Here is a 25,727-nt window from a genome sequence, read left to right as displayed (position 1 = left end):
CTTCATCGCCGGGCACGCTGCTGCTGAAGTCTCGGCTTGGCACTGAGGCCCAGTTCCGGGGTTGCTCCAGTAGCTGCGGCCTTGGCCACGCCCCCAACCTCCCCGGGGGTGGGAGGGAAAGACCGCCCCGCCCTCCCGCGCCGCCGACCTCCCCCCCTACTCCAGGTGAGTTGGTAGCTTCCTTCCCACCCCCCGGGCGCGCGAGGTAGTGATGACACGCGGCGCCCCCTGCTCCGCGGGCGAGTTGGCAGCGCCCATGACGAAATCAGCCCGGTCCTCCCACGCGCGCCGCCGCCGCCGCCTCCTCCTTCCTCGCCGCCGCTGCGCCCTCTCGAGGCGCCCCGGTGGCCTTCACGTGCGGCTACCCCGGGTCACCCGCAGCATCGCCCGCAACCCGGCTGGATTGGCCCCGGATTGGCCGGTCGCCTGCACCCGGGCGGCGGCGCGGCGGCTGGGCGGCCGGGCGGGCCCGCCCGGTGACGTCACTCGCCCCGCCCCTCCAGGGTCCCGGGCCCTGCGGCTGGGCTGCCCGGGGGGAGTCAGTTGATCGGCGGCGGGCGGGCGGGCCAGGCCCCTGGTCCGGGCCATGCCGAGGAAGAAGCCCTTCAGCGTGAAGCAGAAGAAGAAGCAGCTGCAGGACAAGCGCGAGCGGAAGCGAGGTCGGTGCGGGAGCCAGCCAGACCTGAGCCGGGGAGGGGGCGGGGCCCGCACATCTGGAGGCAGGGGTCGTGGCCTCCCACCCTGCACCTCCGTGGGGTGGAGAGCGGGTGGGGGCTGCGGTGCTGGCGGGGGTTCCCTCACTCCAGCCTGCATTCCCCCACCTCACCCCCGCCTCTGCATCTGGAAGGATGGAGAGTTGGGGGGAAGGGAATCCCTCCCACTCTAACGGGGTGCCATCCCTGCTGCAGATTCCTGGGGGGAGCGATTTACCACCCCACCCTACCCTACCCCACCCTACCCCACATCCGGTAGGGTGCAGACGTGGTGCCTGGAAGGACGTCCAAAGTAGTGTGGGTGGGATGAGGTATGAGAGTCAGACCGATTGAGGATGAGAAGGGGTCGTACGGCCCCTGCGAGCAGGCCGGCATCGGCTTCAAGGCTTCCTTCCTGCCTTCCTTTCTTCCCGCAGGGCTTCAAGATGGGCTGCGATCCAGTTCCAACAGCCGCAGCGGGAGCCGGGAGCGGCGGGAAGAACAAACTGATACCTCGGATGGGGAGTCTGTGACCCATCACATCCGCAGGCTCAACCAGCAGCCGGCCCAGGGGCTGGGCCCGCGAGGCTACGACCCAAATCGGTGAGAATGGGCCGGGGGTGCCGGCCCGGCTGACCCCCTCCCTACCTGGAAGTCAGCTTTGGGGACAGCCAAAGGTTTGGGCTGGTGGAGGCTTGAGACTGGAGGTGGGGCGCCAGCTCTTAGCAGCAGCCGGCCATTCACGTCCCTTCCTAGGGACTGACTGGAGGCTCATAGACTTGAAACTTGTGGGAAGGTTGCATATAATTCCCCACTCTCAAGGGGAACTTGGGGAGGGCCCACTCAGAAAGGACTGTCCAGTAACATGCCTTAGTTGTCTCCCCAAGAGGGGAGTTTGTGGCCATAGGATTGATCAGTGCTGTGATCCCTTCTCTGTCAGCTACCGACTGCATTTTGAGCGAGACAGCCGGGAGGATGTGGAGAGGAGAAAGAGAGCCGCCCGGGAACAAGTTTTACAGCCTATTAGTTCAGAGCTGTTGGAGCTGGACATCCAGGAGGTTTATCAGCCTGGCTCAGGTGAGTGAGAATTCCATACTCAGATGTTTGGAACAGGTGGGTGGGATTTGGAAGAATAAGAGCTAACAGTGAGGAAGGAGGGTCTGAGATACTCCTTTGAGCCAGGACCCTATCAGATTTACTTGGACTTTTCTTGTTTTTTCAGTATTGGACTTTCCTCGTCGTCCTCCTTGGAACTATGAGATGTCCAAGGAGCAACTAATGAACAAAGAGGAACGGAGTTTCCAGGAGTATCTTGGAAAGATTCATGGGGCTTACAGCTCTGAGAAACTCAGCTACTTTGAGCACAATCTAGAGGTAGGCATTCCTACCTGTAGGAGTAAGGCATTCTTAGCTACAGACAAGTGGGTAAGGAGTTAAGGAGGAGGGGATGGACTTTAAGCTCAGGGTCTTCACCGATTTCTTTTTTTCAGACATGGAGGCAGCTGTGGCGGGTGTTAGAGATGTCTGACATTGTCTTGCTTATCACTGACATTCGGCATCCAGTGAGTACTGAAATGAAAATCATACAAGGTGGGAGGCAGGATGATTCTTATGGAATAAAAGGTAGAGGCAAGGGCTAGGAAACAGGGTGGTCCAGTCTTCTCTATTGTGTGCTGATGTTTAGGTAGGAGCTTTGTTCATTTGTGCCATAGCCTGTCACATTTCCCTGTTCACTTCTTCACTCCCCATCATGAAAAATTGTGTATCCTGTTACCTAGTCCACTAAGCTGAGACCATAGAAAATCCTAGTGTGGAGTTAGTAAATTCTAAGAAGGCAGGTGGGGGCTTTCCCTGCTTCACTCTGTCAGCCACCTTAGCACTCTGCCTTACCTAGAATGCTGCATTGGTGGTTAGGGCTCCAGACTACTGCTGGAAGGCTTTTTGTGAACCTGCTCTGCCACTTTGCTATAGACCTCTGGGGTCATTTAGGTTAGAGGTCCTTAAAATATGCACAAATTGCTGTGCATAGATCCACAGTTGATCACTCACACATATGTGTATGTATGTATATATAAATTAAGCATTTGTTTCTCTAATGCTTTTTTTCTTTTATTTTTTTTTAATGCTTTTATTCTTTTTTTTTTTTTTTTTTTTTTATTTTATTTTATTTTTTTTTTTTTTTGTTTTTGGGCCACACCCGTTTGATGCTCAGGGGTTACTCCTGGCTATGTGCTCAGAAATCGCCCCTGGCTTGGGGGGACCATATGGGACGCCGGGGGATCGAACCGCGGTCCTTCCTTGGCTAGCGCTTGCAAGGCAGACACCTTACCTCCAGCGCCACCTACCCGGCCCCAATGCTTTTATTCTTATGCTGAGCCCAGACTTTACTTCCGAGTGCCAGGTGTCACCATTTCAGTGTCTTCATTTTCTTGTTTTGTTTTGGGCCACACCTGTTGGTGCTTAGGGGTTACTCTTGGGTCTTGGCTCTTCATTCAGCAATTACTCCTGGCAGGCTCAGGGAGCATATGGAACCCTGGGAATTGAACCTGGTTCAGCTGCATGCAAGGCAAATGATCCACCCGCTACGCTATTGCTCCTCCCTTTTTGACGCATTTCCCTCCTTCCCTTATTTCTTGTTTTTAGGCTACACTAGGCTGTACTCAGGGCTTATTTCTGGGGGTGCTTGGGACCATATGGGGTACCACATGCAAGTGTATTATTGCTCTGGCCCCTCGTTTCCCCTTCCTTCCTTCCTTCCTTCCTTCCTTCCTTCCTTCCTTCCTTCCTTCCTTCCTTCCTTCCTTCCTTCCTTCCTCCTTCCTTCCTTCCTTCCTTCCTTCCTTCCTTCCTTCCTTCCTTCCTTCCTTCCTTCCTTCCTTCCTTCCTTCCTTCCTTTTGGTTTTTGGGCCACACCTGGTGACAGTTAGGAGTTACTACTGGCTGTCTCTGCACTCAGAAATCGCTCCTGGCAGGCTTTGGGGACCATATGGGATACCAGGGATCGAACCCACTTGGTCCCAGGTCGGTCATGTACAAACATCCTACTGCTGCTCTATCACTTCAGCCCCTCTCGTTTCTATTTCTTTTGTTTGTTTGTTTGTTTGTTTTGTTTTTGGGCCACACTTGGTGATGCTCAGGGAACTCCTGGCTTGGGGGACCATATGGGACACTGGGACATTGAACCGTGGTTCATCCTAGGTTAGCACTTGCAAGGCAAACGCCCTAACACTTGTGCCACTGCTCCAGCCCCTCATTTTTATTTCTAGTAGAAATAGAACTAGTACTGGGACTGGAGAGATAGCATGGAGGTAAGGCGTTTGCCTTTCATGCAGGAGGTCATCGGTTCGAATCCCGGTGTCCTATATGGTCCCCCGTGCCTACCAGGAGCAATTTTTGAGCCTGGAGCCAGGAATAACCCCTGAGCACTGCCGGGTGTGACCTAAAAACCACTAAAAAAAAAAAAGAGAACTAGTACTTAGCCTTTTTCTTTTTAGTTCATTTTTGACTAGTTTACTCCTGCCACAGAATCTGCTACCACTAGAGTGTTGTCTCTGAGCTTTGCCTGATGATTGGGGGGCTGGAGGCAGAGAATCTAGGTTGACTCTCCTTGCTCTATCCCTTGCCAACCCCATTTCAGGTTGTGAATTTCCCACCAGCACTTTATGAATATGTAACTGGAGAACTTGGGCTGGCCCTGGTGCTGGTTCTGAACAAGGTGGACCTGGCTCCCCCAGCTCTCGTGATTGCCTGGAAACATTATTTCCACCAGCACTATCCTCAGCTCCACATTGTCCTTTTCACCTCTTTCCCGCGAGACCCTTGCTCTACACTGGACCCTGGCAGTGGTGAGTGACAACGTGGAGGGCAGGTGGGGAGGGGAGGTGGCAAGGGACAAAGAGGGAGAACAGAGAGACTTGTTGACATGGGTCTCCTCGTTTTGGATGTAATAGTGGTGGGAGAGTGGTGCTGTATAATCTTTCCTGGGGTGTGCTAACCCTTTTCCTGACTTCTGATTTTAGTCTTGAAGAAGAGTCGAAGGCGGGGGAGAGGATGGACTCGGGCTCTGGGGCCAGAGCAGTTGCTAAGAGCCTGTGAAGTCATCACTGCAGGGAAAGGTATGTGCTCTTTAGAAGAGTTGTGGGAGATCATTGGGGAGCCCAAGACCTGAGTCATTTTGTCCACCTTTGCCACAGTCACTTACATTGTTGTAACAAAGGCAAGAAGTAAGGTGGGGTTGGGGATAAAAAAAGAGTTAAATGGATGTGGGAGGGGGGCAAGAGAGGCAGCAGGTAGACGGGATCTAATGCTTCACCATCTTCAGTCTTCAGGCTTTCCACTGCCTTTCAGAAATTAGTGTAACGGGTTGTTCCAGGGTGGAGACAGTTGGTTGCTGTGCTGTTGAGCACTGTCCAACTCCGGAGAATGGCAGGTAATCAGCTGGGCAGTGCTTCCAGGATCTGTAGCCCTGGAAGAAGCTTCATCTTTGTTTTCCCTGAGCAGTGGACTTGAGCAGCTGGCGGGAGAAGATTGCCAGGGATGTTGCTGGCGCCACTTGGGGTAATGGCTCCGGGGAAGAGGAGGAGGAAGAAGATGGGTCGGTGGTCCTGGTGGAGCAACAGACTGACTCAGCAATGGAGCCAACTGGCCCTACACGGGAGCGCTACAAGGATGGAGTGGTGACCATTGGCTGTGTGGGTAAGGATGCTCCCTGACTCATGAGGGACAGGCGCCAAGGGGTAGAGTACTCAGAAAGAGGGACTGTGATCAAGTTAGCTTCAGGGTCTTTAGGACTAGAGGAGGCTGCTGTAGGCAGAGGGTCATGGTGATCCAATTTAAATTCACCTCTTCTCAGCTGTTGTTGACTTAGACTATTCTGGTTCTACTTGATATAAAAACATGAGGATGCTGAGGGGCTGGGGTTGTTGGCTCAGTGGGTACTGCACGTGTCTGGCATATGTGGGACCTGGGTTTCATTCCTAACTCTGGCCTCCCTCTCTCCAAAAAAGAAAAAGAAAGTGGGGCCGGAGAGATAGTGAAGCGGCAGGGTGTTTGCCTTAGACGCTGAAGGACGGTGGTTCAAATCCCGGCATTCCATATGGTCCCCTGAGCCTGCCAGGAGCGATTTCTGAGTGTAGAGCCAGGAGTAACCCCTGAGCGTTGCCGGGTGTGACCCAAAAACCAAAAAAAAAAAAGAAGAAAGTGAGAACACTTTTTCCAACCAAAAGAATGAATGTTAAGGAGTGATGAGAATAGTCAAGGGCCGCAATGACAAACCTCTGGCACGTGTGCCAGCAGTGGCATGCGAAGGCCTTGTAGATGGCACGCAGGAATGTCGCAATTAATAAATTTATAGAATTTATAGAGTTTTTAGATACTAAAATCTTGTTATTAAGGTTTAATCGATGTGCTGGCACTTTTGAGGAAATTCTTTGGTTTTGTGCAGCAGTTTGGGCACTCGGGCTCAGAAAGGTTAGCCATCACTGGTCTAGGGTGAGCTTAATATGATAAAAGAGCAATTACAGTTATTGTGTTTTCTTTGTTTTTTGTTTTTTTTTGGTTTTTGGGTCACACCCGGCGGTGCTCAGGGGTTACTCCTGGCTGTCTGCTCAGAAATAGCTCCTGGCAGGCACGGGGGACCATATGGGACACCGGGATTCGAACCAACCACCTTTGGTCCTGGATCGGCTGCTTGCAAGGCAAACACCGCTGTGCTATCTCTCCGGGCCCACAGTTATTGTTTAAATTGAACATTTAAACATGTGATACTTACCATGTGTCGGGCACTATACTGTGATTTATGTATAACTAATTTAGGCAGTAGTCAGTCCTCATTATAGGGGTCGTTGAATCATGATAGTTTACCTTGCATTCTACTGGGTCCTACCCATTAAGTCAGGGAGAATCTTCACTAAGATCTTTGTCTTGGGATTAGGTCCATCGGTAGAGGCACTTGTCTTCTAGTCAGCTGATAGGTTCAATCGCCATTTTCCAGGAGTGGTCCCTGAGCACTGCTAGATGCCCCGCTCAGAAAAAATAGTGGCCGGAGCAATTGTATAGTGGGTAGGGCATTTGCTTTACATGTGGCCAACCTAGGTTCGATTCTTGGCATTCATATGATCCCTGAGCCTGCCAGGAGTGAATTGTGTATGCAGAGCCAGGTTTGGCTCCAAAAATTAAAAAAAAAAAAAAGATTTTTTTTTTTAAGTTAACAAAAAAAAAAAAGAAAAAGGGCTGGAACAATAGTACAACAGTAGGGCGCTTGCCTTGCATGTGGCTGAACCAGGACAGACCTGGGTTTGATCCCTGCTGTCCCATTTGGTCTCCCCAGCCAGGAGCGACTTATGAGCTCATAGCCAGGAATAACTTTTGAACGTCGCCAGGTGTGGCCCAAAAACCAAAATATAAAAAGATCTTTGGCTCTGCTTTCAGTGAGGGGAGAAATGGAAGTCTGATGAGGGCCCCAGTTTTTTGTTTTGTTTTGTTTTCCATTTTGTTTGGGAGAGATGAAAATGACTGAGCAAGTTGTGAGTGTTATGAAGTGATATTGGAACCAGAAAAGTTACAACCCAGAAGAATTGAGGGAGGCCAGAGTGATAGGACAGCAATAGAGCATTTGCCCTTCACACGGCTGATCCAGAATGGACCTCGGTTTGATCCTTGGTGTCTCATATGGTCCCCCAAACCAGGAGCGATTTCTGAGCTCATAGTCAGGAATAACCCCTGAGTGTCACTGGGTGTGGCCCCAAAACCAAACCATACCAAAAAAAAAAAAAAAAACCAGAAGAATTGAGGGAAAGCAGAATAGTTGGGCTCCTAGGGAGACTAGATTTACCTTTAATCTCAATTATTTCTCAGGGAAATCCTGACAACTGACAGGCCCTAACCCTTTTTGTTATCTTGCTTTGCTTTCCCTTCCTGGCTCTTGACTCCAATGCTCCTGTCTAGAGGCCTCTGTCAGTAGCCTCTGTAGGGGCTGTCTGTTTTTGAGGTGGTGTTAACATGGAGAGCATGTGCTGTGCCACTGGTAGACTTGAGCATAGAGTTCCTCCAGCTTCCATTTGTCTGTTCTGACACATACATTCTGAGCCCCAGGAGCCACATGATGCTCTAGGATGGGCTGTGCTTCCTGTAAATGGCTGCAAAGTTCCAGCCTCACAGAGCTGGTGAGTAAATTGATCTGATTGTGATCTGAAATCATATTCAGGGGTCATAAAATGGGGTCAAGAGGGACTGAGAAAAGGAGGGTTTTCAGCAAAAGACTCCTGAGATGACTACCAGGGATGATGAGAGGAAGTAGTCAATGGTAGTCCTTCTAGGCCTAGGCCAAGGGGTCAGAAGTAAGAGGATCTTCAGTTGGAAATGTATGGGTGATGGCGTGCCCAGCTAGAGTGCTCAGGGTCAAGGAAGGAAGGGTTGGGTTTTGAGAATCAGGAAAGAACTTGTGATGAGGTCATAGACATGCTTCTTGGGAGTTGATTTCAGTCTGATAAGAAGCCAGGGATAGTTTTGAGCAAAGAAATGACAGGATTTGATTTACTTTTCTTGCTTTTTTTTTTTTTTGTGCCCACCAGTAGTACTCAGCTCTTACTTCTGGCTCTGAGCACACAGGGTTCACTTAATGATAGTGAGTGGTGCTCAGTTGTCCCAGGGATTGAACTGAGGTCAGTTGCTTGCAAGTTCCATTGTTCTGTTTCTCCAACCCTTGATTGATCTTTCTTTTTTCAGTTTTGGGGCCACACCTGGTAGTGCTCGGGGTTACTACTGGCTCATCACTCAAATCTTTCCTGATAGGCTTGGGGGACCATATGGGATCGAACTTGTATCCGTGTGCAAGGGGAGTGCCCTACCGCTGTGCTTTCACACCAGCCCCAATTTCTTTTTTTGTTTTTGTTTTTTGGGCCAACCCTGGTAGCACTTAGGGGTTAACTCCTGGCTTCACTCATGGCAGGTTCAAGGGATCATATAGGATGCTGGGAATACTAGGTTGGCTGCCTACCTGCAAGGCAGATGCCCTACCACTGTGCTATCCTCTCCAGCCCCCATCCCTCGATTTACTTTTTTGTTTTGTTTTGTTTTTTGGGTCACACTCGGCATCACTCGGACTACTCCTGGCTTTTCATTCAGAAATTGCTCCTGGCAGGCACAGGGGACCACACGCCCTACTGCTGTGCTATCTCCGGCCCCACAAAGAGTGATTTTTTTTTTTTTTTTTTTGGCTTTTTGGGTCACACCCGGCAGCGCTCAGGAATTACTCCTGGCTCTACGCTCAGAAATCACCCCTGGCAGGCACTAGGGACCATATGGGGTGCCGGGATTCAAACCACCGTCCTTCTGCATGCAAGACAAACGCCTTACCTCCATGCTATCTCTCTGGCCCCAAGAATGATACTTGAGGGCCCGGAGAGATAGCACAGCGGCGCTTGCCTTGCAAGCAGCCGATCCAGGACCAAAGGTGGTTGGTTCGAATCCTGGTGTCCCATATGGTCCCCCGTGCCTGCCAGGAGCTATTTCTGAGCAGACAGCCAGGAGTAACCCCTGAGCACCGCCGAGTGTGACCCAAAAACCAAAAAAAAAAAAAAAAGAATGATACTTGAATGCAAGGACAGGAGTAATCCTTGAGCACTGCTGGGTGGTTGCCACAATATTCTACTACCAAAGTGCCAGTGCCCTTCTTTACTTTCCATAGATAGAACCTTTCCCAAACAAACCCATGTCCTAGGTATTCTCAATTCTAAAGTCAGATTTTGTATGCTTGTGTGTTGCTGAGAATTGGACCAGGACCTCACACATGAGAAGCATGTGCACTGCTACTGAGCTCTTGACCCCATCATCAGAGTTTAGAGGTTCTTTTTATTTTAGTTTAATTTTGGGCCATATCTAGCAGTGCTCAGGGTTTACTCCTGGTTCTGTGCTCTGAGGAATCACTCCTAACAAGGTTTGCAGGATCATCTGGGACGCGGGGGATTGAATTTGGGTTGGCTGTATGTAAAGCAAGCATCCTACCTGCTATTTCTATCTCTCCAGCCATCTAAAGGTTGTTTTCATTGGATTTTGTTTCCTCCTGGGGTTTTTGTTGTTGTTGTTATTTTTTTGGTCACACCCAGTGGTGCCCAGGGTTTATTTACTACTGGATCTTTGTGCAAGGATTTTTCCTGGTAATGCTTAGGGGACCATATGGAGTGCCAGGAATTGAACCTGGATCAGCCACTAAGGCAAAGGCCTTATCCAATGTATTATATTATTGACCCTTGCTTTTTTTTTTTTATTCATACATATATGGAAGATTTATTGTACTTAAAAAGATATTCTAGGGGGCTGGAATCATAGTATAGTGGTAGTGCATTTGCCTTGCATGTGGTCGACCTCGGTTTGATCCTTGGCATTCTATATGGTCCCCTGAACCCACCAGGATTGGTTCTTGACCACAGAGCCAAGTAACCCCTGAGCACCACTGAGTGTGGCCCAAAAACCAAATAAAAAATACACACTTTAGTTCTATCCATATCGTAGTAAAATAGATTTCATTTTACAACTAAGTACTATATTATGTATATAGTAGCTTCTTTATAGACAAGTCTTATATTTAAGAAAAATTGTTCTGTTTTGTTTTTGGGCCACACCTGGTAGTGCTGAGAGCTTACTTGTGGATCTGTGCTCAGGTGCGATTAGGGATCGCTCATGATGGTGCTTAGAGGACGATACGGGGTACTGGGGATTGAATCTGGGTCAGCTGCGTGCAGGGCAAAGTACCCTACCTGTTCTACTATTGCTGTGGCCCCAATAATGTGGTTACCTTCTATTTGTTTGTTTTTGAGCCATGCCCAGCAGTGCTCAGGGGTTACTGCTATCTCCTCACTGCCTCTACACTCAGGAATCATTCCTGGATAGGGCAGGGATGCTGGAATCAAGCTTAGGTCGGCCTCATGCAAGGCAAACACCCTACTCACTCTAGTATGGCTTCAGCCCTATAGACAAGATATATAAGATTAAGGGACTTAACTTTTCATGTGGCCAAAGAGATTTCAGCTCTGCGTCTCTTCATCTGCCTCCTAAGTTTCACTCAAGGGAACAGGGAAATAGTGATTTGAAGGAGAGTTATTTCCTCCTTTCTTCCTCTTGAATTCTTATGTGTATTGTAAATGGTACATGATTAGCACATTTTGCATCTTTCCCCAGATTCAGTCAATTCCCCACGTGTGTTCTGGACAAAATGACGTTTTACAGGGTGCAAGTTTTGCTAGATATGTAAGATGAGGGGAGAGTTCGAGCCTGTGGAGGTGACTGACAGAGTGGAATCATGAAATGTTAGTTGTATAAGGAGGAAAGTAAGACCTGGATGTTCTAGTGTCAGAAGCAGGACCAAGAGGAGGAACTAGAATAAATGAATTGCAAAGAGGAAGAAACTAGGGGTTGCTTACTTTGAAGATAAGAATGTCAGAATATGGGCGCAAAGTGGGTGGCTGAGTTGGGGTGGAGGAATGGCCTTCGGAAGAGAGATTTTGGTGCTGGCGGAGACCTGTGCAGACACTGGTTGTGAGAATATAGTCAAGATCCCCCACAGCTTCCAGCTTTTCAAAACCCTTAGAAGCTCTCAGCATGTTGAGGTGCACGTCTCAGTTGCTTTGAAATCTTAGTTTGCTGCAGGCACAGATCCACATGGATTTTTGTGGCTCTTCTTCAAATTTATTTTTTTCTTTACTCCTGACTACTCTGAGGTTGACAATATCTGCATTGCAAATGAGCGAATAGCTCAGAAAGTTATTTTGTTGTCACAGAGATAGTATAGCTCTTGTCTTATACACAGTTGACCTGGGGTCAATTCTCAGCAATCCATATGGTTCCCTGTGCAACACTAGGAATGATCTCTGACCTCAAGGTCTTGAATGAGTCCTGAACACAGCTAGATGTGACCTTCAAACAAAAAACTTCAGGAAATTGACTGCAGCATTGTGGTTAAGATTCTTGCCTTGCATGTATCAATCCTTGTTCAGTCCCTGCCACAATTAAGATCCCCAAGCACTGTTGAGTGTGGCACAAAATAAAAGGTTAAAGAAGTTGCTCTTGAGGCTGGCGAGGTGGCGCTAGAGGTAAGGTGTCTGCCTTGCAAGCGCTAGCCGGATCCCCCGGCGCCCCATATGGTCCCCCCCAGCCAGGGGCAATTTCTGAGTGCTTAGCCAGGAGTAACCCCTGAGCATCAAACGGGTGTGGCCCGAAAATGGCCAGAGTGATAGCACAGCAGTAGGGTGTTTGCCTTGCACATGGCCTACTTGGGACTGACCTGGGTTCTATTCCTGGCAAACCCTCTGGTCCCCAGAGCCTGCCAGGGAGTGATTTCTGAGTGCAGAACCAGGAGTAACCCCGAGCATCACCAGGTGTGGCCCAAAAACCAAAAGACAAAAGAAGAAGTTGCTCTGATATCACAAAACTTGAAAGGGCCTGGGCAGCCCCTGATTTCTTACTTGCAAGTCCAGAATACTGCTTTTATTTCTGAGCTTTGGCTCTCCTTTCATCTGTATCTGTTGTACTGGGTCCTGGTTGTGGCTGAGTAAGGTTATGCCAACCTTTTGTTTGATTTGTCTTCTCAGGTTTTCCCAATGTGGGGAAGTCCTCTCTTATCAATGGGCTGGTGGGACGGAAGGTCGTGAGTGTCTCCAGAACACCGGGCCACACTCGGTACTTTCAGACCTACTTCCTCACACCCTCCGTGAAACTGTGTGATTGCCCTGGCTTAATATTCCCCTCACTTCTGCCCAGGCAGTTGCAGGTACGAGGGCAAAGGGAACAGGGAGAGTTAGATGCAGAGATGGAGGAAGTTGCTGAGCACTCTGTTTCCCTCAGGTCCTGGCGGGAATCTACCCCATTGCCCAAATCCAGGAGCCATACACCGCTGTGGGCTACCTGGCCTCCCGGATCCCTGTGCAGGCCCTGCTTCACTTGCGCCACCCAGAGGCCAAGGATCCCTCAGCTGAACATCCCTGGTGTGCCTGGGACATCTGTGAAGGTGGGCTGCATGTGTTTGGATTCTTCCTCCCCAACCCACCCCCCTGTCCTGTCTCTTAACTCCTTCTCTCCACTCCCTGCTCCTCTTCTCTCTTTTCCTCCTCACCTCTCATGCTCCCTCCTCCCTTTCTCTCTTCCCTTTTTCTTTTTGCTTTTTCTTCCTCTCCTGCCACAATGGAGTAGCTGGCTCCTTACCCTTAGATTTCTGATTCACAGAAGTCCTTTGGAAGACCATTGTGGAAATGGGGTGATGGTGATTAGTTAACCTCTTTTCTCCCTCCAGCCTGGGCAGAGAAGCGTGGCTATAAGACAGCCAAGGCAGCACGGAATGATGTCTATAGAGCAGCCAATAGCCTCCTGCGGCTGGCATTGGATGGCCGCCTCAGCCTGTGCTTTCATCCCCCTGGCTACAGTGAGCAGAAAGGTCAGACAGCCTCTGTTTTGTGAGCAAAAGGGCTTTGTGGCCTGGCAGAGTGAGGGCGAGTGTGACTTCTCTATCCCTTGACCAGCCATGTTACTGTATCTCTGAGGTAGATTCCTCACTAGAATTAGGGCCTGAGAGATAGCTAAGTAGACTAAGTACATGATTTGAATGCAGGAGGCAAAGATTTGGTTCCTGGCAGCATAGTTTCTTAGTATCCCTGGGAGTGACCACTAAACATAGAACTGGGAATAACTCCTAAGTGCCACTGGATATGACCAAAGAAAAATAGGTTGGAGGGGTCACAGAGATAGCACCATATATGGCTCCTTGCCCTCTACTAGGACTGATCCCTTAATGCAGAGCCAGGAATAAGCTCTGAGCTGAGCATTACGGAGTGTGGCCTCCAAACAAAAACAAATTGAAGTTAAAGGGGCAGATCTTCTATTGAGTGCAGTGGTCCTCAAACTATGGCCCGCTGGCCACATATTGTATTTGTTCCTGTTTGTTTCTTCACTTCAAAATAAGATAAAGGCAGTTTGGTGCCAGAGAGATAGCATGGAGGTAAGGTGTTTGCCTTGCATGCAGAAGGACTGGTTTGAATCCCAGCATCCCCTGAGGTCCCCTGAGCCTGCCAGGAGCAATTTTAGCCTAGAGCCAGGAGTAATCCCTGAGTGCTGCTAGGTGTGACCCAAAAACAAAAACAAAACAAAACAAAAAAGACATATGCAGTATGCATAGGAATTTGTCATAGTTTTTGCTTTTATTGTCGTCCAGCCCTCCAATGGTTTGAGGGATAGTGCATTGGCCCCCTGTTTAAAAATTATGAGGACCACTGGTAGTGTGTAGGAGTGTGAGGGTGATTATTGGTTAAATGAGTTGAGTGAGTGAATAAATGCCAGCAGCTTTGTCTGTCTCTTGATCATTGTTCTCTGGTATGCTAGTTCTGTGCCCAGAATTTACCCATTCTTGTTTTTATTCTCCAGGTACCTGGGAGTCCCATCCAGAGACCATGGAGCTGGTGGTTTCACAAGGCAGGGCCAGGCCGGCAGGTGATGAAGAAGACGAGGAAGAGGAAGAGCTGAGCAGCTCCTGTGAGGAGGAGGGAGAGGAGGATCGTGATGCCGATGAGGAAGGAGAAGGGGATGAGGACACCCCAACCTCAGTTCCAGGTTCTAGCCTGGCTGCCCGAAACCCTTATGCCCTGCTGGGTGAGGACGAGTGCTGAGTCCTGCCCTCTGCCATTCCCCGATCACTCTGCTTTGGACTGACCTCTGGGGTGTCTCCCCTTTGCTACCCCAATTGTGAATAAAGATTGTCTGCTTTGTAGCCCCTTCCCCAGATGGACTGAGATGAGAGCGGCTGCTTCAGGCTTTCAGGCTTATAGTTATGGGGAGAGATTTCTCCTCCTCTTCTCCCTTTTTCCTGTACATTGTCTTTGTAAGGGAAAATTAACCTAGGAGTTCAGAGGCCCCAAACCTGCTTCCTCTGCTCACTCTTCTGCTCGCACGTTAGGGATCCATTATCATCCATCCTCAGGAGGTGGGAGTCACTTCAGGGCTTTGTCTTTCCCAAAGTGGGCAATGCCTGCTTCTCCCTCCACCCTTAGTACCCCTGCTGGGATGCTGGAGTGATTCAGGGGTTCAGTGGTGGTACTTTCGTTGCTCAATTAAGAGAACAGATTTCCAGAGGGGAACTGATAACTTCATTCTGAAAAGGGGGTAGTAGACTAAAAAGTAGTTCGTGAACCACTTTGTCAGGTCCTCTCTGATGAAACAGCAGCAGCCTTTGGCACCCCCTGCTGTCAGATTTGGATTACACCAGGAATTTGGAAAAGAAGTTGTGAGAGAGTCACAAACTGATATCTCCAAGAAAGATTCTTAGAGGATTTATTTGAGTTGAAAATATTTGTTGAATGTCTACTGTGTAGCTAACCTTGCTAAGCGCCTGGCATATAAATATGTACAAACAGGGTCTGACCTAGATTTTTAGCCTGGCCATGATTAAGAACCCATTTTCAGGCATCCAGGTTTTTGGATACTCCATGTATGGGTATGTAATGTCCTCGAAATCCTTGGGTCTCATACAATATAATTTTAAAATTTCCTGTTAATAGACTATTTAGTTAAGACTAAATGCTTGTGAAAATGTTGATTAAAGACTAGTAGAGTCTTAATTATTGGCAAATAACTAGTGTGCATATTGATTGCAGCAGAACAGCCCCGTAACTACACTGTTCAACTTTCTTGGGGGTTGGGGTTTGTTTTTGGGCTACACTTGTTGGTGTGGCTCAGGGCTTACTCTTGGTTCTGCTCTTAGAGCATCCTGGTGGAGCTTGGAGGACTATATGGGATGCCAGGGATCAAACTTGGGTCAGCCACATACAAGGCAAGTGCTTAGCTGCTGTACTATCTCTCTGGTCTCCTCAATTTTATTATTTCCTTATTTTAGTCTCATCTGGCTCTGCTCAGGGAACCGTATTTAGTGCCAGGATTTGAACCAGTGTCATGGTTGTACGTTCATGCCAGCCAAGTGCGTTGCTTGACGTTTATATAGCTAAGCTCCTGAATTCGAGTCTTTAAAAGTCTGTATTTGTTGATGAATTTCAGTAGGTTACCACAGAATCAGCCTCCCGAATCCCTTTTGCCTGGGTTTGGGATTAAGCTAATATAGGAATACCTAGCACTTGTGAAGCCTGAGTTAAATTTCTGGCAAACAGCACAGCCAAGGGTGGCCCTGGTTCCCAGACACCAAATATAAACTCTATTTAAACAAACAAAAACCCAATAGGCTTTGTAGTGTTAAAACTATCATATGGTATCTCATGCATTTTAGCAGCAATTAGCTCTTGTAAATCAGGGCATTTTAGGCCTTGCTGTACTTGGGCCTTGCTATACTCCCTGAAGAGAATAGCTGGATATTTAGGATTGAGTTCTTAGAGCGAAGAGAGTATAGGAATCATTTCACTGAATCACATTGTGATCTAGGATGTATATGAAAATAGTATTGTTTCTAAGACCAGAGTGGTAGCACAGTGGATAGGGTGTTTGCCTTGCATGTGACTGGGTCAAATTCAGTCCCTAGCATTCCATTCCCGAGCCTGCCAGTAGTGATTTCTGATGCAGAGCCAGGAGTAACCCTTAAGCATTGTGGGGTGTGTCCTCTCCCCCCCAAAAAAAAATATTTTAAGGGTTGGTAGGTATACAGGTTAAAAGGATTATGAGATAATATCTCCAATGCATCTCCTTTTCCTGTCTGGTTCTCCTAGCAGTGCCTTGTAATGCCAACAGAGACCTTGTGAACTTGGGGCAACTCTGCCTCAAGCACTCCTAACTACATTGGTCCTCTTTAGGACATAAATTCTGGGGTTGTATTCTGATACAAAATCATAATACTACTGTAGGGTTGCTTTTGGTCAGACCTGGCGATGCTCAGGGATCACGTCTATGCCCAGGAATTACTCTTGGCTGACTCAGGAGACCATATTGGATGCTGGGAATCAAACCTGGGTCTGCTCTATGCAAGGCAAACACCCTTCCTGCTGTCTAATCAATCTCTCCCCACAACTGTTTTAATGCATTTGATGTTTATCTAAGATGTTCTGTAAAAGAAGAAATCTCAGCACATGTGTTGCCAGCTTGCACATGTTGCCCACATTCTCCCCTCTTGAGATGTGAACTTTAATGCTTTAATTCTGGGACTGTACCCTGGCACGAGGGACCATATGGGACACTGGGATTCGAACCAATCACTTTAGCTGATCCAGGACCTAAAATGGTTGGTTCGAATCCCAGTGTCCCATATGGTCCCTCGTGCCTGCCAGGGGCTATTTCTGAGCAGATAGCCAGGAGTAACCCCTGAGCACCGAGCACCACCGGGTGTCGCCTGAAAACCAAAAATAAAAATAAAAAAGAGTAATGTGCTCACAGGAGAGCGAGGGTTTCTCCAAAGGTAGAAAAGCCACTGTGCTATCTCTCCGGGCCCCAAAGTGGAGATTTCTTTTTTTTTTTTTTTTGGTTTTTGGGCCACACCCGGCAGTGCTCAGGGGTTACTCCTGGCTGTCTGCTCAGAAATAGCTCCTGGCAGGCACGGGGGACCATATGGGACACCGGGATTCGAACCAACCACCTTTGGTCCTGGATCGGCTGCTTGCAAGGCAAAGGCCGCTGTGCTATCTCTCCAGGCCCACAAAGCGGAGATTTCTATGCTGCTTCTGTGCTGTTTCTTCTCCCTCCCTCCCTCCCTCCCTCCCTCCCTCCCTCCCTCCCTACCCTCCTTCCTTCCTTCCTTCCTTCTTTCTTTTTTTTCTTTGAGTTACACCTGGCAGCACTCGGGTTCCTCCTGGCTCCATGCTCAGAAATTGCTCCTGGCAGGCTCGAGGGACCATATGGGATGCTGGGATTCGAACCAATGACCTTCTGCATGAAAGGCAAACGCCTTACCTCCATACTATCTCTCCGGCTCCTCTTTTCACTTATTTCTATCTTTTGTTCTTTTTTTTTTCTTTTTCTTTTCTTTTTTATTTCGGTTTTTGGGTCACACCCAGCAGCGCTCGGGTTACTCATGGCTCAGAGCTCAGAAATTGCCCCCAGCAGGCTCAGGGGACCATATGGGATGCTGGGATTCGAACCACCATTCATCTGTGTGCAAGGCAAACACCCTACCGCTGTGCTATCTCTCTGGCCCCAATTTCTATCTTCTGTTGTCTTATTGGCATGGGAATTTTGTTTTGTTTTTGGACTATACCGGGCAAAGCTCAAAGGCTACGTTGTGCTTAGAGGTCACTGCTAGCAGTTGGGGCGAGTGTTGGATGGAGATAATTCTGACATCTACAGGGGGCTAAATTGTAAATTCTTTTTAGGCTCTTCTGAGTTATTCTATAGAAAATTACCTTGGCAATAAGCATACAAAGAAGAATAAATAACTCAACATCAGTGCCTGAAACTATAGGTGCAGGAAACCAGAGGTTTAGTTTCTTTTTTTTTTTTTTTTATTTTTTTCGGGCCACACCCGTTTGATGCTCTGGGGTTACTCCTGGCTAAGCGCTCAGAAATTGCCCCTGGCGTGGGGGGACCATATGGGATGCCGGGGGAGCGAACCACGGTCCTTCCTTGGCTAGCGCTTGCAAGGCAGACACCTTACCTCTAGCGCCACCTCGCTGGCCCCGAGGTTTAGTTTCTTAATGCTAAACAAACAAACAAACAAAACAACCAAAACTCAAAACCCTGACCTCATATCCCTTTTCCTAGGTCATAGGGATGTTTGACTATAAAGGTTTGGGCAATTGGCTTTAGCAATTCTCACAGCTAGACAGTCTCATGTTGGAAAGAAATCAATGCCCCCTCTATTCATACTGGAATTCCACATGGTCACTGAGCAACTTCCTTCCAAGCCTCTCTTTTTTCTAGATCAAATTCCAATCTTTTTTTTTTTTTTTTTTTGGTTTTTGGGTCATACCAGCAGCACTCGGGTTACTCCTGGCTCTATGCTCAGAAATCGCTCCTGGCAGGCTCGGGGGACCATATGGGATGCTGGGATTCGAACCACCGTCCTTCTGCATACAAGACAAATGCCCTACCACCATGCTATCTTTCCAGCCCCCTCCAATCTTATTCTTATGACAAGGTGACTATGTGATATGACAGATAATTGAGGTAATCTGTGTCTCCGTTTCTTCTTTTCTGTGGTTATTTATATAATCATCAAAAATCATTGAGCGGCCAGAGCAATAATACAGTTGGTAAGGTGCTTGTCTTGCATGTGGTGAACCCAGGTTTGGGTCCTGACATTTTATATGGTCCTTCTAGCCCACCAGTGATTCCTGAGTGCAAAGTCAGGAGTAACCCCTGAACACCACAGGATGTGGCCTAAAAAACAAAACCATTGAAAGAAATATATACTAAAGATGCTAAATTCTGGGAAGGTAAGGGGAGGGAAGAGAGTATCTGAAAAGTGCTGTGAGGGAGGGTAAGGCAGGCCCCTGGGGTATTGGATCCATTTGCTTATAGCAGGAAGTCTTAGGATGCAGATCATGGAGAAATGGAACCAAAAGCTGTTGGATTAACAACAACAACAACAACAACAAATTGGGGCCTCTCTAGCAATTTTTGGATCCCTGGAGACCAAGGTGTGAAGGGGGACCCCAAGGCTATACCCAGCATCTCTGGGTGTGTGTATGTTGTGTGCTGGGGGGTTTGGATTCTATTCAGGGGTGAGTGTATGCTTTTAAGCAAATGCTCCAGTCCTGTGAGCTACCTCTTGAGGAACTGTGCTGTGTTTTTGTTTGTTTGGTTTGGTTTTGGGGCGACATCTAGTGGTGCTCAGGGCTCTGTACCCAGGAATCCCTCCTGCTGGTCCTCATGTAGTGCCAGGGGTTGAAATGGCTTGATAATGTGCAGGGCAAGGGAATCTCTCAGACTTCAAAGCTATCTTCATTATAATATGTCAACCAAGACTGGAAGAATATCCATCTGTGGTAAAGAATTGTGATGACCAGAATGGGAGAAGCTGTTCACCCAATACCCATCAGATAAGGGGCTAATATCTAAGATATACAAGGTACTGACAATACAAGAAAAAAAAAATCTAACCCTATCAAAAAATGGGGAGAAGAAATGAACAATTTCTCAAAGAAGAAATACAAATGGCCAAAAGGCACATGAAAAAAGTGCTCCACATCACTAATCAGGGAGATGCTAATCAAAACAACACTGAGGTACCATCTCACATCTAAGAGACTGACACATATCACAAAGAACAAGAACAATCAGTGCTGGCAGGGATGTGGGGAGAAAGGAACTCTCATTCACTGCTGGTGGGAATTCTGTCTAGTCCAGCCCTTATGGGAAAACAATATGGAGAATCCTCAAAAAACTGGAAATTGGGGCTGGAGAGATAGCACCAGAGGGCATTTACCTTGCAAGTGGCAGATCCAGGACAGATGATGGTTCGAATCTCGGCATCCCATATGGTCGATCGAGCCTGCCAGGAGTGATTTCTGAATGCAGAGCCAAGAGAAATCCCTGAGCGCTGCCGGGTGTGACCCCCAAATAAAAATAAAAATTTAAAAATACACAAAAGTGGGCCGGAGAGATAGCATGGAGGGTAAGGCATTTGCCTTTCATGCAGAAGGTCATTGGTTCGAATCCCGGCATCCCATATGGTCCCCCGAGTCGGCCAGGAGTGATTTCTGAGCATGAAGCCAGGAGTAACCCCTGAGCGCTGCCAGGTGTGACCCAAAAACCAAAAAAAAAAAAAAAAATACACAAAAGTGGGCCCGGAAAGATAGCACAGCGGTGTTTGCCTTGCAAGCAGCCGATCCAGGATCAAAGGTGGTTGGTTCGAATCCCGGTGTCCCATATGGTCCCCCGTGCCTGCCAGGAGCTATTTCTGAGCAGACAGCTAGGAGTAACCCCTGAGCACCGCTGGGTGTGGCCTAAAAACCAAAAAAAAAAAATACCCCTGAAAATTGAGCCCCATATGATTCAGCTATACCACTCGTAGGGATATATCCTCGGAACACAAAAACGTAACACAAAAATACTTTCCTCACACCTATGTTCATTGCAGCGCTATTTACAATAGCCAGACTCTGGAAACAACCAACATGCCCTTCAACAGATGAATGGCTAAAGATCCTGGTACATATACACAATGGAATATTATGCAGCCATCAGGAGAGAGAAAGTCATGAAATTTTCCTATACATGGATGTACATGGAATCTATTATCTATTATCTATTAGGCAGAGGGAGAAAAAAAGACACTCATCAATACATTTTAAGGAAAATAAAAGACAAAATTATTGAAATAATTCCCAGAGATAAGGGCTGAAAGGACTGGCTCAAGATATTAAGCTCACCACAAAGAGTGGTGAGCGCAGTCAGAGAAATAACTATACTAAGAACTGTCATAACAATGTCAATGAGTGAGGGAAGTAGAAAGCCTGTTTCGAATACAGGTGGTGGGGAGGGAGATGTGGAGCATTGATGATGGGAATGCTGTACTGATGAAGGGGTGTTCTATTTATGACTGGAACCCAACTACAATCATGTTTGTAATCACGGTATTTAAATAAATATATTATTTAAAAAAAGAATAAATATATTATTTAAAAAATTGTGATGAGAACACCAGACTGTGGGCAGCTAAGACCGTCTGAGTGTATCAGGGATGCCCACCATGGAAACAGAATTTAAAGGGGAGGTCTGAAGACCGGGCAGGGGTCAGTAAAGCAAGAAGAGTGTTCCAGAAGGGACCGCAAAAGTCAAGGAACACATGACAACTTAAAAAATCTTTTTATGGGGCTGGAGCGGTGGCACAGCAGTAGGGTGCTTGTCTTGCAGGACAGACTGCAGTCCGATCCCCTGGCATCCCATATGGTCCCCCAAGCCCTGAGGAGTGATTTCTGAGTGTATAGCCAGGAGTAACCCCTGAGTGTCAGCAGGTGTGGCCCAAAAACGAAAAATAATTTTTATTTTTTATTATAAAACCATGTTTTACCAAGTTGTTCATAATACAGTTGTTTCAGGCATTAAATGTTCAAACACTAATCCACCACCAGTGTGACCTTCCTTCAGCCTCTATCAGTGTCTCCAGTTTCCTCCACCACCAAAGCCTGCCCCCATGTAGGCACAAACTAAGTTCCATTTATTACTGTTTTTGTGGGGGTTTTTTTTGGGGGGGGGTGCACCCAGTGGCATTGAGGGGTTACTCCTGACTCTGTGCTCAGAAATCACTCCTGGCAGGGTTGGGGATCATATGGGATGCTGTGCTGTGCTTAGGGTTTATTCCTGTGTCTAGGTTCAGAACTTACTTCTGATGGGGCTTTGGAGGAACATAATTATTGCCAGGAAATGAACCTGAGTTGGCTGTACATAAGGCAAGTACTTCACCTGCTGTACTATCTCTTAAGACTCAGGGTTTGGTTTTTAAAGAGAATGGATCTGAGGGTTTTGTTGCAACACCAGGGGAAAAGAATGGAAACCAGAATTAAGGCAGTGGTAGATGAAGAGAAATAGTTTTATGCAGTGCTTAGGAAAGAGTTGACAGGTATTGGGAATTTACACATGAGAGGGAGAATACATATATATGAATATATTATATATATATTTTTTATGGAGTAGGTGATCTAATCACATACCAGGAAAACCCTCATCACTATATCCTTTAGTTTGTGATATGGACGTGTGGGTGAGTCACAAGCCCATTTCAGAGACAGGGTTTATTTATATAAGTGGGGCTTGGTGTTTGAAAGGTCCTGGCTATAGACAGAAGTTTTGGTGTCAGAAACATACAGTAACTGGTTATTTTAAAGAAAGTGCAGTGTGAGAAAGCATAACAAATATGTCAGAGGGAGAACAGTAGAGAAGCCAAGAGAGAGGAAAGTGTGATTCTTTTATCTAAGAGAAGAAGGAAGGAGCACATGCACCATGTACTGAGGAGTGACAAGTATCAAATGGAGAGGGGTCACTATACTTGGGTCACTGAGTCCTGGTGAATTCAGTGGGAGCAAGTCCACAGCATAGATAAGAACAAAATTCCTAAAGGTCAGGAAATGGAGGGATCTAGCCTTCTATTCCCCCTCACTCAAATTTTAAGATTTTTCTTTTTTTTGGTTTTTGGATCACACCCGGCAGTACTTAAGGGTTACTCCTGGCTCCACGCTCAGAAATTGCTCCTGGCAGACTCGGGGGACCATATGGGATGCCAGGATTCAAACCACCGACCTTCTGCATGTAAGACAAACACCTTACCTCTATCTCTCCGGCCTTAGATTTTTTTTCTTCCAGTTTTGGGCCATGCTCTTACAGGAAAAGGATGTCCATTAATGATTTAAATTTTGAGCATCAAAACATTTGGGAGGAAGGAAGGAAGATGGAAACAGGCTGCACTGGCCCTGGCAGGGTTTACCCTCCTGCAGGAGCCTGGTGTGTTTAGCAAAAGGAGGAAACAGAGCTTGCATTTAACCCTGCACTTACATGGCTCAATCAGTGTTCTTTTTTGTTTCTTTTTTTCTTTTTTCTTTTTGTTTTTGGGTCACACCCAGCGGTGCTCAGGGGTTACTCCTGTCTCTACGCTCAGAAATCGCTCTTGGCAGGCTCGGGGGACCATATGGGACCATATGGGATTTGAACCAATGACCGTCTGCATGAAAGGCAAATGCCTTACCTCCATGCTCTCTCCGGCCCCTCAATCAGTGTTTTGTTTGCTTTTTTGAGCCATACCTGGTTGTACTCAGGGTTTACTACTGACTCTATACTCAGGGATTACTTCTGTTGGGGCTTGGAGGAACCTATGTGATGCCAGGGATTGAATCTGGATCAGTCACATGCAAGGCAAGCACCCTATTTTTTGTTATATCTTATTTCAATATTTTTAAGATAAATGACAATAATTAGTACAGGTAATAAAATAAATTATGATATGAAACTTTAGTTCAAGTTAAGTGATTACAATAATTACTGGTATTGACTTCATAGGTACCTGAGTCACTTTTCAGCCTACAGGATGATAGGTTACTTTTCACTTCTCCTTAGAATTCACTTTAAATTACCTCAAAGTCCAGGACTGTGGCTTAGTAACAGACAACATACCTCTCATATGTGAGACCCACTTGTTCCCTGGTACTGCAAAAAATAAAAAAATGTAAACAAAAATCCCAAAACTAAATCAAACCAAAACCCAAGAAACCAAATCAAACAACCACAAAAATTTGCACAAGTTATTTCTCAGTTATGAAGTTGTTATTGTTTCTAACAATTTAACTTCTACTTTGACTTTTATTGTTAGTGAAGTCATATTACTGACAGTAGTAAACTACATTATTTTAAAACAAACAAATGCAAGAATTTTTATTAAAATATGTGTATTTTTGTTTTGTTTTTGACCAACACTTGGCAGTGCTCAGGACTTATTCCTGGCTCTTCACTAAGGAATCTTCCCTATAGGGCTCTGGGGAACATATGGAATTGAATGGCTGGGGATTAAACTCTGGTCAATTGCGTGCATGGCAAGTGCCCTACCTTCTGTACTATCACTGTGCCCCTAAAACAGTAAAGAAAAACTTAGAGGGGCTGAAGAGATAGTGGTAGGGTGTTTGCCTTGCAAGCGCCTACCCATTACCAACAGTGGTTCAAATTCTGGCATCCCATATGGTCCCCTGTGCCTGCCAGGAGCCATTTCTGAGCAGAGAACCAGTAGAAATCCCTGAGTGCCACCACTGGGTGTGGCCCAAAAACCAAAACATAGAAAAAAAGAAAAGAAAAAGAAAAATTTAGGGACACAAAAAATTGGTTATCTTTATATGTTGTTCTCCCTTTTGTAGGGATGTTAGGTATTGAACCTAGAGCTTTACATGGCATGTGTAAGTCATATTCTCTATCACTACCTACACCCCCAGATTCTTTTTTAAAACTTTATTTAGGGCCGGAGAGATAGCATGGCGGTAAGGCATTTGCCTTGCAATCAGAAGGTCGGTGGTTCGAATCCCAGCATCCCATATGGTCCCCCGAGCCTGCCAGGAGCGATTTCTGAGCATAGAGCCAGGAGTAACCCCTGAGCATTGCTGGGTGTGACTCAAAAACCAAAGGAAAGAAACCCCCCCCCAAAACTCCAAAACAACTTTATTTAAAGAAAATGTATCACATAGTTGAATAATGTATCACATAGTTGAATATATTTGTTTACAGATAAGTCAGAGCAAAGTTACTATTAAAAAATGTATAGCGGGGGCTGGAGAGATAGCATGGAGGTATAGCATTTGCCTTGTATGCAGAAGGACGGTGGTTCAAATCCCGGCATCCCATATAGTCCCCCGTGCCTACCAGGGGCGATTTCTGAGGGTAGAGCCAGGAGTAACCCCTGAGCACTGCCAGGTGTGACCCAAAAACCAAAAAAAAAAAAAAAAAAAAAGTATAGCAGTAGGGCCGGAGGTATAGCACAGTGGTAGGGAGTTTGCTTTGCACGCGCCAACACATGATGGACCCCGGTTCAATTCCTGGCATCCCAGTTGGTCCTCGGAGCCTGCCCCAAGCAGCTTCTTCTTCTTCTTTTTTTTTTTTGGTTTTTGGACCACACCCATTTGACGCTCAGGGGCTACTCCTGGTTATGTGCTCAGAAATTGCCCCTGGCTTGGGGGGACCATATGGGACTCCAGGGGATCGAACCGCGGTCCGTCCTATGCTAGCTAGCGCTTGCAAGGCGGACACCTTACCTCTAGCGCCACCTTCCCGGCCCCTGCCAGGAGCAACTTCTGAATGCAGAGCCAGGAGAAACCTCTAAGTGCTGCTGGGTGTGACCCAAAAACCAAACCCAAAAACAAAAACCAAAAAAAAAAACCAAAAGAAAATCCAAAGTATAGTGGGTTGGAGTGATAGCACAGAGGGTAAGGTGTTTGCCTAGCACGTGGCTGACCCTGGTTTCATCTCAGGCATCCCAAATGGTCCACCAAGTGGCCAGGTTGTGATTTCTGAGTGCAGAGCCAGGAGTAAACCCCGAGTGCCCCTAGATATTGCTTAACTCCCCCTGTAAGAGAATAGAAATTTTTAAAAAAGGAAAAGGAAGAGAAGAAAGACAAATTTTTAAAAAGGAAAGAAAATTAAGTACAGTAGCAA

The 25,727-nt window shown here is 47.1% G+C and overlaps 3 protein-coding genes across 3 annotated transcripts in view; 1 reads left to right on the top strand and 2 right to left on the bottom strand.

The window, feature by feature from the left end:
- The window catches only part of PRR3 (proline rich 3), a 641,937-nt gene that overhangs the window by 7,963 nt on the left and 608,247 nt on the right, over positions 1–25,727 (bottom strand). The gene's annotated exons all lie outside the window — the stretch shown is intronic.
- Positions 1–25,727, bottom strand: part of ABCF1 (ATP binding cassette subfamily F member 1) — a 141,161-nt gene that overhangs the window by 34,111 nt on the left and 81,323 nt on the right. The gene's annotated exons all lie outside the window — the stretch shown is intronic.
- Positions 478–14,442, top strand: GNL1 (G protein nucleolar 1 (putative)). The gene is made up of 12 exons (XM_049765343.1): positions 478–659; positions 1,130–1,295; positions 1,633–1,769; positions 1,915–2,066; positions 2,183–2,254; positions 4,330–4,537; positions 4,712–4,807; positions 5,193–5,387; positions 12,278–12,456; positions 12,531–12,693; positions 12,976–13,116; positions 14,100–14,442. Exons 1-12 carry the CDS (start codon positions 587–589, stop codon positions 14,339–14,341), a joined length of 1,824 nt encoding a protein of 607 aa, XP_049621300.1. The 5' UTR covers positions 478–586; the 3' UTR covers positions 14,342–14,442.

The sequence above is a fragment of the Suncus etruscus genome, chromosome 18 (genome assembly GCF_024139225.1).
Source record: "Suncus etruscus isolate mSunEtr1 chromosome 18, mSunEtr1.pri.cur, whole genome shotgun sequence".
NCBI classification, from domain to species: Eukaryota; Metazoa; Chordata; class Mammalia; order Eulipotyphla; family Soricidae; genus Suncus; species Suncus etruscus.
This window is presented reverse-complemented; position numbering and strand designations above follow the sequence as displayed.

What these genes read in the sequence shown, in the direction of transcription:
- GNL1 (XM_049765343.1), top strand. Translation starts at nt 587, where the DNA reads ATGCCGAGGAAGAAGCCCTTCAGCGTGAAGCAGAAGAAGAAGCAGCTG. An exon ending in AGTCATCACTGCAGGGAAAG is followed by an intron (nt 4,808 to 5,192) that starts GTATGTGCTCTT and finishes TTCCCTGAGCAG; the next exon opens with TGGACTTGAGCAGCTGGCGG. An exon ending in TGCCTGGGACATCTGTGAAG is followed by an intron (nt 12,694 to 12,975) that starts GTGGGCTGCATG and finishes TTCTCCCTCCAG; the next exon opens with CCTGGGCAGAGAAGCGTGGC.